The sequence below is a fragment of the Bos mutus genome, chromosome 11 (genome assembly GCF_027580195.1).
Source record: "Bos mutus isolate GX-2022 chromosome 11, NWIPB_WYAK_1.1, whole genome shotgun sequence".
Lineage (NCBI taxonomy): Eukaryota > Metazoa > Chordata > Mammalia > Artiodactyla > Bovidae > Bos > Bos mutus.
In genome coordinates, this window is record NC_091627.1 from 61,961,121 (window position 1) to 61,980,466 (window position 19,346).

Below are 19,346 nucleotides of genomic sequence, written 5' to 3' on the forward strand. Positions count from 1 at the left end.
GACCCCGCCGTCAGTAAAGGATGTATCCGTGCTACAGTTAGGACAGAGCAACATTCAAATTTAGATGGTAGCAATGAGATATTAATAACAGTCCTAAGGAGTCCTGAGCCGCTGCCAGAATTTCGAAGTTAATTGTAATGATTTGTGAGGATCTAAGAGGAAGGAGTGGAGAAGGCAATGGCACCCCACTCCAGTATTCTTGCCTGGAAAATCCCATGGACGGAGGAGCCTCGTAGGCTGCAGTCATGGGGTCGCTAAGAGTCAGACACGACTGAGCAACTTCACTTTCACTTTTCACTTTCATGCATTGGAGAAGGAAATGGCAACCCACTCCAGTATTCTTGCCTGGAGAATCCCAGGGACAGAGGAGCCTAGTGGGCTGCCGTCCATGGGATCGCACAGAGTCGGACATGACTGAAGTGGCTTAGCAGCAGTTAGCAGCAAGAGGAAGAAGTGGGCGGGGCCCTAGGAGGGGTTGAACTCTGAAGGCTGTCTGCCTGCCTGCCTGCCTGCCTGCCCACCCGCCCGGTGGGATCCAAGTCTCTCCCTGGCTCCGTGACTCACCCCAGGGAGTGACAGCTGAATCAGCTCCTCAGTGTGTCTACAAGACTTCTAAGGCCCTGAAAGAAAGGGAAGTCTGTTTGTTGAGAACTCACTCAACATCAGTGTTGCTGATGGTGGAAACACATTCCTTTGTTTATAGTACTTGCAGCCCTGGAGGGAGTTCTGATACACACTTTACAGACAGGAGTCCAGCCTGCTGGTGAGGAGACCAGGTTCCAGGCCAGGCTGCCCCGACCCCCTCCCTGGGCTGCGTGCTTACCTTCAGAAGATTCAAAGCCTCCTGTTCCCTGAGCTTGGACGGGGGCGCCCGAGTTTTCAGTGCCTTGTCCTCGGAATGGTTTCTGGGCCATGTCTCTTCATTCTGTAACAGGCCTGTGATCTTGTCTAGGACAACTGTCCATAATACATCAAGTGAGCCATGCCACATTTGCACAATTTTCTAGCAACCACGTGCAGAAAAGAGCAGATGAAGTTAATTTTAATAATAGATTTGATGTGACTCGAAATGCCAAACTACTACCATGTCCAGACTATATCCACACTACGATCATGTTAACAGTTGCTGAGACATTTTACATTTCTCAGGAATCCCACGTGTATTTCACATATAAAGCGCGTCTCGATTCAGATAAGTTGCTGCCTGGCTGGTAGCTGCCCGACTGGACCGTGCAGAGCTGAAACAAGTGTGAGGCTCACCCAGCACAGAGGCTCCGCTCCAAAGCCCGGGAGGGAGTCTGGGCTGGAAGGCGGCTTCCCCAGAGACGGGACAGTCCTGTCCATGGGCGGCAGGGCGTCACCGCAGTGTGAGCATGTTTCTGACTGAAGGGCTGCTTGTGGGGATGACAGCCACACGGCCTCTGTGTCTACCACCAGCTGCCACTGCAGGAAAACCGCCAGATGCTGAACTGTGTTTGGGCAAGGATGACGTGTCTTGGCAGGTCACCTGGCTATTGAGGATGGAAACCTCAGCCTGTAATATGTATGTGTATGCTGCTGCCAGAGACCTCCTCTCCCAAATGCCATTTTCAGATGCGCTGTGGGGGCGGGGGCTGTGACATGCCTGCGGAAACAGCCCTGAGTGAGCGCCCTTATATGGGATTCCCAGGCTTCAACTCCACTTGGAGCCGGATAAGTGACAGGGCAGACTTCTCTTCCAGCAAAGCAGAAAGTATTTTTAAAGGTTCTCGGAATTTCCCCTTCATCCTTTTCTTCCTGTGGTTCTGCCTACTTAGTTGCCTTTGACCCGCTTCACTTCCATCTCAGTCTTGCCCACCGTGCTCACTGTATCTAGTTGTCGTGTTGATTCTTTACAGGTTTTAGGTATGAGCTCCTTGTCACATATGTGGTGTACCCAGACTTTCTCCCGACTCTAGGTTCTCCTTCACTCTAGATTGTGTCCCGTGTCACACAGAAATGTTTAATGTTGATACAGTTCCACTGCCTGGTGTTATTTTTGTTGCTCTTTTTTGGGGGGTCATATCCAGTAAATTGTAACAAAATCTAATATTATGGTTTTTCTCCTGTGTTCTCTTCTAAGAGTTTTATCTGAGCTGTTTGGAGTCAGCTTCTCTTTATACCATGAGGTTAAGAGTCCAGCTTTATTCTTTTGCTTAAATGAATGCTTGAGGACGTTTTTCCCACCATTTGTTGAAAAGACTGCACTTTGTCCCACTGAGCAGTCTTGGCACCCTTGTTGAAAATCATTTGGCTGTATGTGGAGGGTTTATTACCAGCCCTGAGTTCTCTCCCATTGGTCTGTGCGTCTGAACTCTTGCCAGCACTGCACTATTTACGTTATTGGAAGTTTGTAGTACATTTTGAAATCAGGAAGTTAGGAAACCTCAGACTTCATCTTTTTCAAGATATTTTGGCTTGGGGCTGGGTCGCGTTTCTTGAGGTTCCTGTGACTTTTAGAATGAATTTTTCTATTTCTGCAAAAGACATCATTTTGTTAGGCTCTTTGAAAAAACGGCCTCATTTTTTCCCGTTCATAAATAAACTGATGAAAATACTCTATATGATAGGAAAAAAGAGCAAAAAAAATTACTGTTTAATGCTAGTTTTCAATGTATACCTCAAATATAGCTTTCAAAATAATTGTTTATTTCAGCAGTTCTCTGCAAAGATGAGGGTTTTCAATGCTACTTACTTTCCCCTTTTTATAAAATACTTTTTAACTGTGCACATGCTGCAGGTCAGTAACCGTCCTCTGTAGCTAGGACATGGAAAACACTTTGTTTTAATTAAAGTTAACTGACACTGTGGCCAGAGCACAGTCCCCTTACTTTAGGTATTTTGACTTGTTTGGGGGGGAAATTTATGAATCTTCCTGAACCTCAATTTCTAAGCCCAGGAAATAATTCTTAAATTCAGCCTCTTTAATCCATCCCATATGGGGCTTCCCCGATGGCTCAGCAGGTAAAGAATCCGCCTGCAATGCAGGAGTCACAGGAGACGTGGGTTTGATCCCTGGGTTGGGAAGATCCCATGGAGGAGGAAATGGCAACCCACTCCAGTATGCTTGCCTGGGGAATCCCATGGACAGAGGACCCTGGAGGGCTACAGTCCCTGGAGTCTCGAAGAGTCAGTCAGGACTGAGCATGCCTGGCGCAGCGTTATATCCCAGGCTGTGGGGTCTACAGTTGAGTCTTCTGGAGAGGCTGGGGGCCTGTGTCTGTGTGTTAAGGCAGGAGACCCCTGCCTGCCCCCATCATCAGTCTGGCTCTGTCAGCCCCTTCTTTCAGCCTTGAGATCTCACAGTGGTATGCTGCCAAACCCCGAAAGATGTGGGCAGTGCTGTTAGCTGCACAGGTGAGTGTTCTGCGTGGTTAGGTTAGGTGGTTGCATCAGTGGTCAAGCCATGTGGAGGTGACGATGTGCCGTGGAAACGAGGTGGGAGTGGGGGCCCTTGAGGGGGCTTAGCTTGGTGTGAGATACGTAGCAAGTGCGTGCGTTCAGTGTCCTGTCCCGCATCCCTGGTGAAGGTGCACCCAACGAGGCCATGACAAGGATGTGAGAAGAAAGCCCAGAGGTGCTTGGAGCAGGTGGATGGGTCAGCAGGGTCTAAATTTGACTTACTGCGCACAGCCCACCTTGAGGCTCTGTGGTGTGCAGACCTTTGTAGGAAAGTGCACAGAAGCATATACACAAACATGTTCTGATAACACAGAGGAGTCATTCCCTCCCACCACAACTCATGATTGTAATGGTGACTCTATTTCTGAGGTTTTCTAGAAGGCTATTTTTAAATAGGACAGTTAAAATATTGTGAATTCTTGACAATTGAATAAGCTGCCAATTTACCAGCACAGGCCAAGTTTGGTCCTTTCCACCAGTGGTGTGTGTGTGTGTGTGGTGTGTATCTGTGTGTGTGTGAAACAGGGAAACACACAGCCCTCTGTGTGTGTATGTGTATGTGTGAGAAATAGAAAAACACACAGCCCTGTGTGTGTGTGTGCTGTGTAAGAAACGAGAAAGCACACAGCTGTGTGTGTGTGTGTGTGAAAAACAGGGAAACATGCAACCCTCCGTTTGTGTGTGAAATAGAGAAGTACACAACCCTCTCTGTCCATCGCCACAAACCAGGAGAATTTCCTTGTGTGCATTTTCTTTCTTTCCCCTTTTCCATTTGCAGAGAGAAATGTGGTTCTTTGGGGACTTCACTGGTGGGCCAGTGGTTCAGACCCCACACTCCCAATGCAGGGGGAATGGCTTTGATCCCTGGTAGGGGAACCAAGATCACACATGGCAAAAAAAAAGCCACCAGGAATGCTTTTCTCTTAAAAGACTTCTCCCACATGTCCTCACATTAAATTCTCAGCTCGTTCTTCAGTGTCCTGTTTATGGTGATAACTACCAGCTGTGGGTTCCTGCCCTGTGTCAGGCTGTGCCTGTCACCTCTGACCCTGCCTAAGCCCTGCAGGGCTCACATCTTACAATTAGGACTGGTGTGTAGGAAGCTGCTGTAGACCGACCAGCCAGTCAGCTTTCCAGTATATCAGTGAACTAAAGTAAACCTCTACTCTCAACAAATGGACTTGTTTGCAAATGGACTTTTTTACCAGGCAGATCTTAGATGTGATCTGAGGGGCAAAGAAAGCTTTCTGCTGAAAAGCATCTCTCTCTGTGGGTGACATTTCCATGTTGCTGTTCAGAATGATGAAGGTAACTGTCAGGTGAAGATGTTCTGGGGGTATTCTAGCTTTAACCTTTAACCTTGTAAAGAGGTTTGTCAGAATTTTTTTTCTTATCACAACTTTAATAGAATTGAATGACATGTATGACTTCTTATGGAGAAGGCAATGGCAACCCACTCCAGTACTCTTGCCTGGGAAATCCCAAGGACGGAGGAGCCTGGTAGGCTACAGTCCATGGGGTCGCGATCGAACATGACTGAGCGACTTCACTTTCACTTTTCACTTTCATGCACTGGAGAAGGAAATGGCAACCCACTCCAGTGTTCTTGCCTGGAGAATCCCAGGGACGGGAGCCTGGTGGGCTGCTGTCTATGGGGTTGCACAGAGTCGGACACGACTGAAGCGACTTAGCAGCAGCAGCAGCAGCATGACGTCTTATAAGCTGGGAGGAAGGAAAAATCAAGTAGAAGCAGAGAGTGAAGAGGACTTACTTCCCTGGTGGTCCAGTGGTTAAGACTTCACCTTTCAGCGCAGGGCGTGTGGTTCAGTCCCTGGTCAGAGAGCAAAGATCCCACATGCCTCTTGGCCAAAAACCAAAACAATAAAACTAAAACAATATTGTAACAAATTCAATAAAGACTTTAGAAACGGTCCACATTAAAAAAAAATCTTAAAAAAAGGAGAGAGTAAAGATGGATAGCTGGGCAGTAGGCATCAAGTGGAGGTCAGTGATGCTGAAACACCTGTTTGGAATTTTTCAGATGAAGTCCTGAATGTGGGACACAACCGATTTGGAAGAGAAGGGTGTGTCTGTTTCCTGAGCCCCACAGTCCTGTTCCTCTTGACTCCAGCAGCTGTGGTCTTCCTCTCTGTGTGGGGCGTCCCGGCGGGAGTGCTGCCCCGGCTGAGCTGGGCGGGTGTGTTTGGGTCAGACTCTGTCTTGATTCCATCATTTGTGCTGCTGCAGGCACCATGGAAGCTGGGGGTCTGTCTTTCTGTTGTTGTAAACCCGGCACTTGTCCTTGTGAAGGCTGTGATTGGGGGTCTTTGGGGCATTCACTTTGGGAACCTGCTGTCCGATATATTGCTTAAGGAGTTAGCATTTTATCAAGAAAAACCTGTTTTCTCATGGTTATACAGTAAATGGTGTTTTATGTGTGTTTATCAGATGTGGTTCAGTCTGCAGCCCAAGCCTAGCCACAGCCTGTGAGCCAAGAATGGTTTTGACAGCTTTTAATGTCTGAAAAAAAAATGCAGGTGTGAAAATCACATGCTATTCGAACATCAGTCTTGGGACGCAACCCATCGTCTGTTAGCTGTCATCCAGGGCTGCCTCTGAGCCACGGGGGGTAGTGAAAAGTCACAACAGAGGCCTGGGGCCCTCAGAGCCTGAAATAGTCATACTCTGACCTTTTGGTCCAGTGGTTAGGACTCGGTACTCTCACTGCCAGGGTCTGGGGTTTGATCCCCAATTGGCAGGCTGAGATCCCAGAAGCCTCATGGTGCTGCCAGAAAAAAAGAATCTGCTGACCCTGCCATGGAGGAGGTGAGCAGTCATGAAAACTCTGTTTGATATTAAATTTTAGACATCACTACATTCAGACCCTCTCAAGTTAAATCCAGTTCTGTGGCAATGGCCAGATCAAACTAATCCTCACTTGATCCTCATGAATGGACTCTTGTGATGACCGTGAATTTGCAAACTTCCTTCCTTCCTGTTGTGGAAGGAAAACTGGAGACTTGTCAGAGCACCTGGGAGCTGACCTTGGTGGGAGTGGGAGGAGGAGGGGGGACATCTGTGGGATGTGGGGTGATCTGAATCAAGCCCAGCACATGGCAGTCAGACCTGTGCTCACCTATGGGAAGGTTTGTGTATGTGTGTGTTTGGGCGGGTGGCTAATTTATTTTGTTCCTTTTTAGTGCGATCCCATTGTTTGTCGATTTCCCCATCTTACGAGTCTCAACTGGATGCTGAGTCCTGCTCCCACTGGAGGGGCTGAGCCCGCACAGGCCTGGGGTCAGCTGTGGGGTGCAGCCAGGATAAGGGGCAGGGCAAACACCCCTGTACAATCATCACAGACCCCACCCCACAGAGTGAACAGAATGTAGTTAAGCCAGTGGTCTGCTCCCTTCACCAAGTTAGTGCCTGAGTGCACACGATCTCACACGAGGACCTGTTTCTGTATGTCTATTCAAGACCGCCGTGTATACGCTCTAGGTTTGCGTCTCTCTGACCTGGGTATTCAGAAGAGAGGTGCTGATCTCTGGTGAGGTCTGCTGTGATAAGCACCAGGGTCTGCACATCAGCCTCACACTGTGGACCGGCGTCTTCTCATGGTTTCTTCCTGCTTCTTCGCTCCTGGATTTGGAGTCTACACACAGGTCCCCCATTTGCCTACCAGGGCAAATGTCTGTGTCTGGACGCCAGCCCATCTCACCTGGTTTTGCTGGTGTTATGACTAATCTAACCTTCCTATCTCGAATGTATCTTACATTCATCCTTTTTTTTCCCTACAATTCATGACCAGTAACTTTCTCATCACCTCTGACTGGGCTTCATAGCATAATGTTTTTAAAATTTTCCCTTTTTTCCAGCTTTTTTGAGATGTAATTGACATGTAACTTCATGTGATTTTAAGGTGTATAATGTAAAGATTTGAGACACGTATATAGTTTTCCAACATGTTTACCATGATAAGGTTAATTAACCCACCCATGACCACACATAATTACCATTTTGTTGTGGTGAGAACATAAAATGTCTACTCGTGAAAGGACTTTCGCGTATACAGTATTGTTAATTACTGTCCCCATGCTGGATACATCCCCAGAGCTGATTCGTCTCATAACTGGAACTCAGCTCTGTATCCTCTGACCAGCATCTCCCCTCCCCACCCCAGCCCAGTCCCTGGCATCACCCTTCTGCTGTTTCTGTGGGTTCAGTGTTGTTTGATTCCGTGTGTAGATTCGATCACATAGTATTTGTCTCTCTCTGTCTGATTTATTTCACTTAGTGTAATGCCCTAGCAGTCCATCCATGCTTTTGCAAATGGCAGGATGTCCTTTTTTATGGCTGAGACGCTTTCCTCTGTGTGTGTGTGCGTGCATGCCTGTATGTGAGAGAGAGAGAAATTTTTATCTGTTCACCCAGCGATGGACCCTCAGGTTGTCTGTGTGTCTTGGTCATTGTGAGTGGTGCTGCCATAAACATGAGAGCACAAAGCTGTCTCTGTGATCATGATTTCATTTCCTTCCAGTATACACCCGGACGTGAGATAGCTGGGTGACATGGTAGCTCTATTTTTAGTTTTTTGAGGAACCTCCCTACTCTGTTCAACAGTGGCTGCCCACACTGACATTCCCACACACAGAGCATAAGGGTTCCCTTTTCCCCCCACATCCTTGCCAACATTTGTTGTTTCTTGGCTCTTTCATAAAAGCGTTACTGACAGGTGTGAGGTGACATTTCATTGTAGTTTGATTTGCATTTTCCTGATGAGTAGTGATGTGGACCATTTTCTGTGTACCTGTTGGTCATCTGTAAGTCTTTGGGAAAATGTTTTTTTGTTTTTTTGCTTTTGGGCTGTATACATTTTTAAGTATGCATCTTGGGGTATTAACTGCTTATGTGACATGTGATTTGAAAATTTCTTCTCGCATCTGTACATTTTGTTTTCATTTTTGTATTGTTTCTTTTGCTGGACAGAGGCTTTTCAGTTTGGTGTAGTCCCACTTGCCGACTTTGCTTTGGTGGCTTGCGTTCTTGGTGGTCACATGAAGAAAATCGTTGCCAAGACGGATGTCAAGTTGCTTTTCCTTTCTGATTTCTCCTGGGAGTTTATAGTTTCAGGTCTTATGTGTAAGTCCGTAATCCACGCTGAGTTATTCTTTGTGCATATGGTGTAAGGTTGGGGTCTGGTTTCCTTTGTTTGCATCATGTCATGCTTTCTGTGCTGTCGTCAAGCACCGTTCACAATCGGTCAAATAGGGCTTCTAGCGTTGGTTGCATACAGAGTGGTGGACACTCGGGCTCTCATTGTGGGTCACTTTCCTGGGACGCTGCACCTGAGAATAAATAACAATGCCCCTTTTCAGACTTAATGCTGCTGCTGCTGCTAATTCGCTTCATTCGTGTCTGACTCTGCAACCCCATAGACGGCGGCCCACCAGGCTCCCCCATCCCTGGGATTCTCCAGGCAAGAACACTGGAGTAGGTTGCCATTTCCTTCTCCAATGCATGAAAGTGAAAAATGAAAGTGAAGTCACTCAGTCGTGTCCGACTCTTAGCGACCCCATGGACTGCAGCCTACCAGGCTCCTCCATCCATGGGATTTTCCAGGCAAGAGTACTGGAGTGGGGTGCCATTGCCTTCTCCGTTTCAGACTTGCTGCTGCTGCTGCTAAGTCCCTTCAGTCATGTCCGACTCTGTGCGACCCCATAGACGGCAGCCCACCAGGCTCCCCCGTCCCTGGGATTCTCCAGGCAAGAACACTGGAGTGGGTTGCCATTTCCTTCTCCAGTGCGTGAAAGTGAAAAGTGAAAGTGAAGTCGCTCAGTCATGTCTGACTCTTAGCGACCCCATGGACTGCAGCCTGCCAGACTCCTCCGTCCATGGGATTTTCCAGGCAAGAGTACTGGAGTGGGGTGCCATTGCCTTCTCCGGTTTCAGACTTGAGTTTTCTGCAAATCGTGTGCATGTAATACCTCAAGGAGCCACATGGTGGCAGAAGTGCAGCTTCAAACCCTGTTGGTTTACAAACCTGTTCCAAGAGAAGCACGCTCTGAGTCTTCTTTGTTTTTTTGTTTTTTTTTTTTTTTTTTTTAATGAAAATGTAGACTGTAATGCTTCCCAGGTGGTGGCACGGTCACAGAGTCAGACACGACGGAGTGTGTGCGTGCATGCACACACATACAGAGAATTAAATAGGAGCCTCCAAGTACCTATCACCCGCCTTAAATAAAGCGTTACAAATACAATTTTATCACTGGGTGCACTTTACTGATGATTTTCCCTCCTACTTTTCCCCCAGGAGGAAACTAAGCTCTTGTTTATCCTTTTATTAAACACTTGTGTAATCTTAACAGTGCATATAATTGTTCATTCGCTCAGTCATGTCTGACTCTGCAACCCATGGACTGCAGCATTCCAGGCTTCCCTGTCCTTCACCATTTTCCGGAGCTTGCTCAAACTCATGTCCATTGAGTTGGTGATGCCATTCAACCATCTCATCCTCTATTGTCCCCTTCTCCTGCCTTCAGTCTTTCCCAGCATCAGGGTCTTTTCCAGCGAATCGGCTCTTCACATCAGGTGTCCAGCATTGCGAAGGATTATTTGTTCTTTTTCATGCAGAATCTTCTCCAACCAGGGATCAAAGCCACGCATGCCTCCTGCAATGGAAGCAGGGGATCTAAACCACTGGACCTCCAGGAAAGTCCTTGTTTATTTTGTTTCAGATTTTATATAATGTGTATCATCTGCGTTACTATGCAAATTGGGCTTTTCTCTCAGCCTTGTTCTTGGTTCATTCATGGGTTATCTGTGAAGCTTTAGTGAGCTATCTCTCTTCTCTGGGATTCCCTCGTAGCTCAGCTGGTAAAGAATCCGCCTGCAATGCAGGAGACCCTGGTTCATTTCCTGAGTCAAGAAGATCCCTTGGAGAAGGGAATGGCTACCCATTCCAGTATTCTTGGGCCAGTGGCTTAGCTGGTAAAGAATCCGCCCGCAATGTGGGAGACCTGGGTTCGATCCCTAGGTTGGGAAGATCCCCTGGAAAAGGGAAAGGCTGCCCACTCCAGCATTCTGGCCTGGAGAATTCCATGGACTGTATAGTCCATGGGGTCGCAAAGAGTCGGACACGACTGAGCGACTCTCACTTTACTTTCACTCTCTTCTGTAGCTGTCCGGTGTTGAATGAAGAACTCACAACATGTTACATCTGCTTTTCTGTTGACAGACATTGAGGAGGCTGTCAATAGAGGGCTTGCAGACCAGGAGCTGGGGGCGTGGGCCCCCCTCAGTCCCCTGTTCTGTTCAACAACACACTTGGTCTTGAGAAAACTTGTTTTCTTTAGAATCTTTGCCTTTTTCCCTGAACTCTTGGAAGCCCGAGTCTTCACCATACCCTGAAGGGAGATGGTCTCCAAGCAGTCCAGGAATCCAGTGACATCAAAGGTTCACGTCTGACTCTGTCCACTGGCTTTTTCTCCTGAAACTGTAGGAGGAAAGTCCGTGTCAGTGCCCTTGGTCTCCTTTTGTACCCTTGGTACCCATCCACCACATTCATCCAGGTCGACTGGGGTCCTGGCTCCAGGGAGGGAATGGGGCTGGTGGGACGGGGGATGGGGTGGGGATGTGGTTCAGTCTCTCCAGCCTGTGTTTAGTCTGGGGGTGTCCTCAGGGCTCCTGTGCCTGCAGTGGCGAGGAGACACCCTCCCACCCCGCTGGAGTTCTTGTCTCTGGACTGATAGTAAAATTGACACAAGACAGATGAACAGGAGACGAAGAGGCAAGTCTTAATTCCTGCGCACGGAGGTCTCACAGAAGTGGGACCCAAAATGTGGCCAAAGAAGGTGGCTTTTATATTCGTTAGACAAAGAAACAAATTTGAAAGCAGTTGCCAGGACAAAGAGGGGCTTACCTAGTGGCTCAGATTGTAAAGAAAGTGAAAGTCACTCAGTCGTGTCCGACTCTTTGCGACCCCACTGACTATACAGCCCATGGAATTCTCCAGGCCAGAATACTGGAATGGGCAGCCTTTTCCTTCTCCAGGGGATCTTCCCAACCCAGGGATCGAACCCAGGTCTCCCACATTGCAGGTGGATTCTTTACCAGCTGAGCCACCAGGCAAGCCCCAGATGGTAAAGAATCTGCCTGCAATGCAGGAGACCTGGGTTCAGTCCCTGGGTCAGGAAAATCCCCTGGAGAAGGTCATGGCAACCCACTCCAATATTCTTTCCTGGAGAATCCCATGGACAGAAGAGCCTGGCAGGCTACAGTCCGTAGGGTTGCACAGTCAGACAGGACTGAAGCGACTTAGCACGCATGCACACGTGACAGAACAAAGAAGCGCAGGCTTTGGATGCTCAATTAGTGAAGAATCTGAGCAGTTTGGCCCGGGGTTGGTCCCCTAAAGAGGCTGAGGGTTTGTTTGTTCAGGTTCTCTGTCCACTGATAAGCACATCCTTTATGGAGGCTCAGCTCCTGCCTCGGGTGATGGAGGAGGGGTCACAGTGTCCCTGTTGCATCCACCATTCTTAAGTACCTTTAGTTTAGAGTAGTCCATCTGCCTTCGAGGAACATTTGGGGGCAGTTCCCCCTAGGCCCCTCACTGTGTGTCCCTAGAGCTCCTGGGTGGGCTTGTCCACCTGAGAGGCTCAGGGCAGACCTCCTGCTGACTAGTGGCCTGAGCTTGGGCCCAGGGGCAGCAGCGAGGCCAAGTGTTGCTCCACATGCCCCCTTGGTGGCTGTGCTTGTCTAGACACCGACCTGCTTTGATACTTGGTCACCTCTTCTGAACAGCGAGGGTAGTGATGATCCATGGCTGGTGGGACCGGGATGAATGCTGGGTGGACTGTGAGCTGTGAGCAGTACATAAGCTCCGCACACAGCGCCACACGGACACGTCTGTCTGTGTCCCAGCCTTTTCTTTTGTAACACTTTTTGAAAATCTTAGATTCAAAGTGGATTTAAATGCTGGCTTTCCACAGGCAGGATTGAGGCAGAAGGGGTGCAGCCTTGGCTCCCTGTCTGGTCCGTCACCCCCCTCACCCCCTCCTCTCCCTAAATGCCCTCCCCCCGGTCTCTCCTCTGAAGCCTAGGCCTCCTGGCTCCCAGGTGTGTGAGAGGGGTCTTTGCAAAACAAGTTTGATCTTCTCAGGCCCCTGTGGTTCCCAGGCTCTTAGGATAAAGAGACCTTTGAGAGACAACCCCCCACACCCCCACCCCCGCCTGACTCTCTAATCTCATCCCCGCCCCCTCTGTTTCTGATGGATGACTTTCATCATCGAGGCTCCCCAAGAGGAGGAGGGGCGCTCTCGGACTGGCAAACAGGTTAGGGACCGTGTTTTTGGTGACTTCTTTTCTGGACGGTGGATTCAGCCCTCTCACACACTGCTGTACTTGAGTTTGAACCTGTGAATGAGAAACATGGGGTCTGAGCCTTCATGGATGACAAGAAAGCCAGTGTCTGGGGGGAGGGAGTATGGGGACTGCTGTGCTCCATCAGGGAAACTTTGCTTACTCCAAAGGTGATTACTCATGTGATAAAATGTAAACTGAAAAGGACTCGTTTCCACTGAGTTCAGAGTGTTGGCAAAACAAAATTCTTCTCTCATCCTACGAGGAGATTCATGGCCTGGCAGCCTGGCAGTGTCCACTGTTCAGGCGTCTGCAGCCTGAGGCTCCCGGTCTGGGGAGGGGGCCTGACCCGGGGCCCACCCAGTGCTGGCCGGGAAGCCTGTGCAGCTTCAGCCCCCTCCTCCAAGGAACCTGCCATGCAGGACACTGGCAGCCCATTCTTCAAGGCAGAGGGTTTAACCAGCTCTCTTCACTCCCCATGGCCTGAAGGAGTGCGTGGAGCAGGCACACTGAGAACCTCACTGACTCAGCTGAAGGGGCAGACCAGGGCCAGTGTTCTAGTTTTTCTCACAAAAGAAAGTGTTCATGCTCATGGGAGGTGCTCAGCCCTACATATACACAGTGTCGGGGATTCTGCGAGGAAAGTAGCATTTCCCAAAATCATGGAAGGGATGTGCCTTTATGATTCTCACTTAGGTAACGTCGCATGTTAAATGTAGAAGCAAAACAGGGTTAGGGTTAAGAGTTTCAAAGCTCCGGGGCATTCATCTCAAGCTTAGCATCATCATAAACTGACAAGTCTCTTGGAATCAGTTGGTTGGACAACTAAACCAACTAAGAGAACTTAGGGAATGCCTGCTGTACGGTGTACCTGGCCTTGTCGACCAGGGATGAAGTAGCTGTACAGCTTCTCTGGGAGGGCTGGTATCTGGTGGCGGAGCAGGTGGAGACCCTCGTCCCAAAGCCCACTGTGAGAGGGACGCCTGCAGTGATACTGAGCGGGGGATTGGCTGGGGTAGGGGGCACTGCAGGGTTTTCCACTACCTGTGAGTTTATGTTTGGGAAGACCTCCTGCAAATGTGGAGGACAGAGAGGAGGGTGAGGCCAGAGGCAGAGATGAGCTGGGAGGTGGGGAGAAGTTGAGGAAGATAGCAGTAACTCCCCTGAACCAGAGTCTGGCCGCAGTTGAGCTCAGGGCTCCCCCTGCCAAAGGCAGGGGTGTCCCTGTAAGTCCCCTGCCCGTGCCCTGAGGTGGAGGCAGTGTTGTGCTCACAGTCATTGCTGAGGCTCACTGACCTTTATCAGACTCACAGATGGTCCATGACCCCCGAAAGGTGGGGCCCAGGGTCAGAGGTCAACCTGCAGAGCAAGGCCTGGTGCGATGCTCCCTGGACCTTCCTGTATAGTCATTTCATCTAAGAGAATAAACTGGCAGAGCCATCAGGTCCCAGGAGAGCCCGGTGGCGGGCGGGCAGGTTCACAGAGCAGCCGCCCCTGTGGTGGGAGTTGGGAGGTGCCCCTCGGCGGTGTGTTTATGAACCTTCAGCTCCTTGGCAGCTGATGGGCAGTAAAGGTGGGGGCAGGGAGCCCGGGAGCTTCATCAGGTGGGAGCACTGCTCTACTCTGAGAAATGAACTTCCCATGTAGACACCCACATGGCCTCCCTCAGTACCAGATGCTTAGACAGTCCTTTGAAATTTAAAACTATTTTTAAATAGCCCTGATCTCCACCCAGGCTCAGTTGACAACTTCGGTGGAAAAGCTTGAAAGGAAGGAACCAGGGACGTGAGATGCCCTTGTCACTGCCTCCTGTGCACTCCCCCTCCCTCTTTCCACACAGAAAACTTTGCTGGGGGTAGGTCACCCCAGCTGCACACCCCGCACAGCAACTCCCAGTGAACTTGGGCCAGAGGGACAGCTCTGTCTGTCTCAATCTGTTGTCAGTAAAATGACAGTGGTTAAAAGACCTTTGCCCAAAACCTCGGGATTTAATTTTGCCCAGTTGGTAGCATATATTAGCATCAGTTTACTGAAATTTCTATCTGTCAGCACAGCTATTTTAAAAGTCAAAGGCCGTGAATTGTTTCGGTTTGTTCTTTTTTTTTCCTGTTCACATCCTTTTAACCTTAGACTCATCACCTACAGGATTCATCCTACACAGAAGGTGTTTCCTGTCTCGTCAGCTTTACTGGTTTCCAAGCCCTTTCTCCTTGTCAGCGGGCCGCCTAGAACCTTCAAAAGGTCTCTTAGAAATGAAGCTCTCTTAACAGAGACACTCAGACTTAGAGAACCGACTTATGGGTTAAGGAGGAGGGAAGGGACAGTTAGGGAATTTGGGATGGACATGTGCACCCTGCTATATTTGAAATGATAACCAACAAGGACAGCACAGGGAACTCTGCTCAATGTTATGTGCCAGCCTGCATGGAGGGGGATTTGGGGGAGAATGGATACATGTATATGTGTGGCTGAGTCCCTTCGCTATTCACATGAAACTGTCACAACGTTAATAACTGGCTATACCCCAATACAAAATAAAAAGTTTAAAAAAAAAAAAAAACACCATGAACAAAAACCAAAATCAAGCTCTCTTATTTACATTTTCTTATAGATACATATGTCCTGTGTTATAGGACATATCCATATAACTATGTTATAGTCCTATGTTAAAGTTTCTGTGTCTGCAGTGGCCACAAGTAATTGTGTTCTATTCATTAGGTGTCTTACCTGTTTTGATGCTTAGAGTAAAAAAAAAAAAAAAAATTTTTTTTCTCTGTGTTTTTCACCAGTCATGACAAAAACTATAAGAATTAGACACTTTAGGAGTCCTGATTTGAGGTTTCTATTACTGTAAACTTTCAACTTTTCTGTATTTTTTTTGGGGGGGTCTCAGTAGGATTCTAGAGCTTTGTATGAAAGGTATATGTAAATCTTCTATATTTCTCGCATTTATCTTGAATAAGCGGGACAGTGAAAGTCCAGGAGGTACACAGCTGTCTTCTGCTGCTCTGCCCAATGCCAAGGCTCCCAAGCACCAGTTTTGTGTCCCCTCCCAGAGAGAGGGAAGGCAACACCTGTCACTTCTTTGCTTTTACCTTTCATCACTAATTAAATCTAGAGTGGTAACAATATTACTTGGGCTTCCCTGGTGGCTCAGACCTTGAAGAATCTGCCTGCAGTGTGGGAGACCTGGGTTTGATCCCTGGGCCTGGAAGATCCCCTGGAGAAGGGAATAGCAACCCGCTCCACTGTTCTTGCCTTGAGAATCCCGTGGACAGAAAAGCCTGGTGGGCTACAGTCCATGAAGTCGCAAAGAGTCGGACACGACTGAGTGACTAACACACACACAACAATTACTAATTTCCCCAATGCATCTTCTTTAAAACTGGATATTGCATTTTGATGGCAGCTGTAGAAAGTCATGTTTCTAGTGGGCGATGGGATCAGGGTTGCAGCCCCAGGGGAGCCAGGGCTGCAGTGCTGAGTGAAGGAGAGAGACCAAGAAGAGACCCTGCTTCCATGGGATGCCCCAATACTTGGATTCACAATAAACGTCCTAGAGAGGGGAGTATGTTAACTCTTTAACTCTTGGAGTGAAAAGAACTTTCAGAGCCATTCTGCTCTCAGCCTGGAGGAGATCCTGGCAGGAAGATGCTGACACAGACAGAAATTGCCGGAACCACAAAGCCAGGCTGCTGGCGGAGAGCAAGAGTGGCCTGTCCTGAGAAGAGGCTGAGTCAGAGCTGCCTGCTGTCTTCCTGGCATCCTGCAGGGCCGGGTGACAAGGATGTGTCCCTATTGTCTGTCCCCCATTCTGCAGACACCCACCTACACTCTTTACCCCAGGAACCAGACCTGCCCTCCTTACTTGGGGTCAAACATGCAGGGCTCCTGGGCACCCAGGACAGTTCTGGGTAGACTTTGGGCATCTCAGGTGAAAGGACCCCAGGCGATCCTGAGTTGAGACAATCCCCGAATGGGGGTTGGTAGAAGAAACCACTTTCCTTTCAGTTATGAATTTTTGAGTAACATTTAATGGGGGAGGAAAGAAGGCACTTCCTTCCTTTCTAAAGAGGATTTAGAGCTCAGTGGAGAGGGAGGAACTAGCTGATGCCTTGAGAACTGGGCTTTTTTTTTTTTTTTTTTTTTAAGGAAAATGTCCCTATGAGCTCCTGATGACCAGGCACTTCTTGACACCGGCAGCTGCCTGTGAAGTGTTGGTGGGTTTCCTGGCAAATAGAACAGGGCAGGCCCCTCCTCTAGTCGCTACCTTTCAGGGACTTTTCAGCCGGTTTTGATCAGAACGATGCTGGTAGGATTCATGCCGGCGCCGGTGTGATGGCTCACCGCCGCCAGGCTTTGCCTGTTGGTCAACACGTGAGCACCAGGTCCCCCCGCCCCCCACCCCAGGTGCAGGCGGAGATAAGCCCGGCCCAGGGAGGGGGTGCGTCGGGGAAGCAGGAAGCGCCGGGCAGGGCGCCACCGCCCCAGGCCTCTCCCTGGGCCAGGTGTGCCTGTGGGACAGGACAGTCTCCGTTGGTGCCGAGCTCCGAGGGTCGCGGTCGGGGGTCGGGGGCGGGCCCTGGAGGGTGGGGAGCATGACGGCCTTGCAGCTGAAAGAGCTCTCGCAGTCGGGGCTCTACCGCCGGCGGAGGGACCGGCCGGACAGCCTGCGGCTCCCGGGGCAGCGGGAGGAAGTGCTCAGGTGAGTGGAGCCGCGAGAACGGGGATGGGCAGCCTGAGCTCCGCGGGTCTCTCTCAGTCCTGAGTCCGCTACCAGTAATGGTAGAGCTGCGGACGGTGGAGACATGCATCCCTTTGGCTTCTTAGGATGCGTTTCAGAGGAGTTTTTCTCTGCTCTTTAGGGGTGAGGTTTGTGGATGGTGTCTTGGTGGGGGTCGGGGTGGCTTCGAAGGTTCTTTGTTACTGAAATGGATTTCACAGAGGAAGGCAGAGCAACTTCTGAATGTACCTGGAAGGGAAGGAAGGACATCACAAACCCCAGACCTTTGTAACTGAGGAGCTTAGGAGTTTTCTATTTCCATAACTTGCCTCAGACAACACATTTTTAGTTTTTGTTGCCCCTACTGAATTTCTTTCTTAGGTTTTAGGTTCTGAAAAGCCCCTGCCACATTAAGCTATGGGTTAAACTGCTGTGTTCGCTGTGAGGGGTAGCGGCTTTGTCTGAGGGAACCCTGCTCCTGACACCTATGCTGGGCAGCACATCAGTGTGTTGCGGACCCTCTGTTCATGCATTTGATTTTTCCACTTAGATGTGGGAGGAACAAATACATTATATACTATTGCTCTTTCTCCTATGGATTTATTTTTAGAGTTTAATTTATTTAAAGGAAAAAATTGACAAGGAAGCTCTTTAAACATATTAAATTTGTCTACAAATTTACCACAATATCTGTACTTTGGGAGGGAAACGTTTATTTGAAAATTGTCCACTCTTGTCTGCATTTGGAGAGAGCTGCAGCATTAAGTCGCTCAGTGGTGTCCAACTCTGTGACCCCATGGACTGTAGCCCGCCAGGCTCCTCTGTCCATGGAAGTCTCCAGGCAAGAATACTGGAGGGGGTTGCCGTTTCCTTCTCTAGGAGATCTTCCCGACTCAGGTGTAGACCCCATGTCTCCCGCATTGCAGGCAGATTATCACTGAGCCACCAGGGAAGCCCGGTGTTGACACCAACGTTATTTGGATTTTTTTCGCTGTGACTTCGTGTGTCTCTTAGCTGCATTCAGCCATCTTAACTTTGAACTGACTGGATTAAACAGATTTTTTGTTGTTATTGTCTGTGCCATGCAACTTGTGGGATCTCAGTTCCTTGACCAGGGGTTGAACCGTGGCCCCTGCAGTGGAAGTGCAGAGTCTTAACCATGGGACCACCAGGGATAAGGATGAGGTTTCATGGGAATGTTGAACGCATCATGCTTGACCAGAGAGGCAGGTAATCACGACCACTGAAATGAACTCCAATCTATTCTTGCTCTGAGAGCAAAAACTTACCAAAAATAGTTTGATTTCAGATTTGAGATCCTAAAGAATTTACTTTTTAAAAAAGTTATATAAAACAACATTTGGGACCAGCCGTCTTTGATTTATTTTCACAGTTGCCAGAGTCCCCATGAATGAGCCTACCTACACGTCAGAGGGGCTGGTTACCTGTGTAGTCATAGAGGCCTTTGAAACAATGCGATTATTTTCTTTTGTCTGGAGTTTACATCACCGGAAGAAGAATCATTCTTAAGGTGTATTGCCTGTTGCCTTGGGTTGAGGGGTCGTGTTTCTGTTGATTCTGCTTTGTCGTCCCCTGGTGATAAGAAGGGATTTGGGCTTCTGCCATTTCTCTGTCCCCAGGTGCAGGGAAGTGACTGTGTATTTTAGGACTGCGAGCTTAGCCAGGAAAAAGTCCTCTATCGATCTAGAGAGGCAGGGTTTTCACCTCGGAAGTCTGTGTGTAGTATCAAGTCATGCTCCTCGGATAATAGGGGTGGGAGGGCTGACTTTGAGGTTAGACACGCCCAGTTCAGGCTGCTGGGTCAGGAAACCTAGATGAACCTCAA

General features: G+C 49.0%; 1 protein-coding gene across 4 annotated transcripts in view; it reads left to right on the plus strand.

The window, feature by feature from the left end:
- Window positions 1–19,346, plus strand: part of LIMS1 (LIM zinc finger domain containing 1) — an 82,778-nt gene that overhangs the window by 33,209 nt on the left and 30,223 nt on the right. The window contains exon 1 of one of the 4 annotated variants that reach the window (XM_070379501.1): window positions 17,289–17,482. The exons of 2 other annotated variants lie outside the window; for them this stretch is intronic. In XM_070379501.1, coding sequence (XP_070235602.1) covers window positions 17,376–17,482 — 107 coding nt within the window. In that variant the 5' untranslated portion in view covers window positions 17,289–17,375. Of the gene's footprint in view, window positions 1–17,288; window positions 17,483–19,346 lie in introns of those variants that run through there. One more of the 4 variants, XM_005889968.3, reaches the window with a different exon arrangement.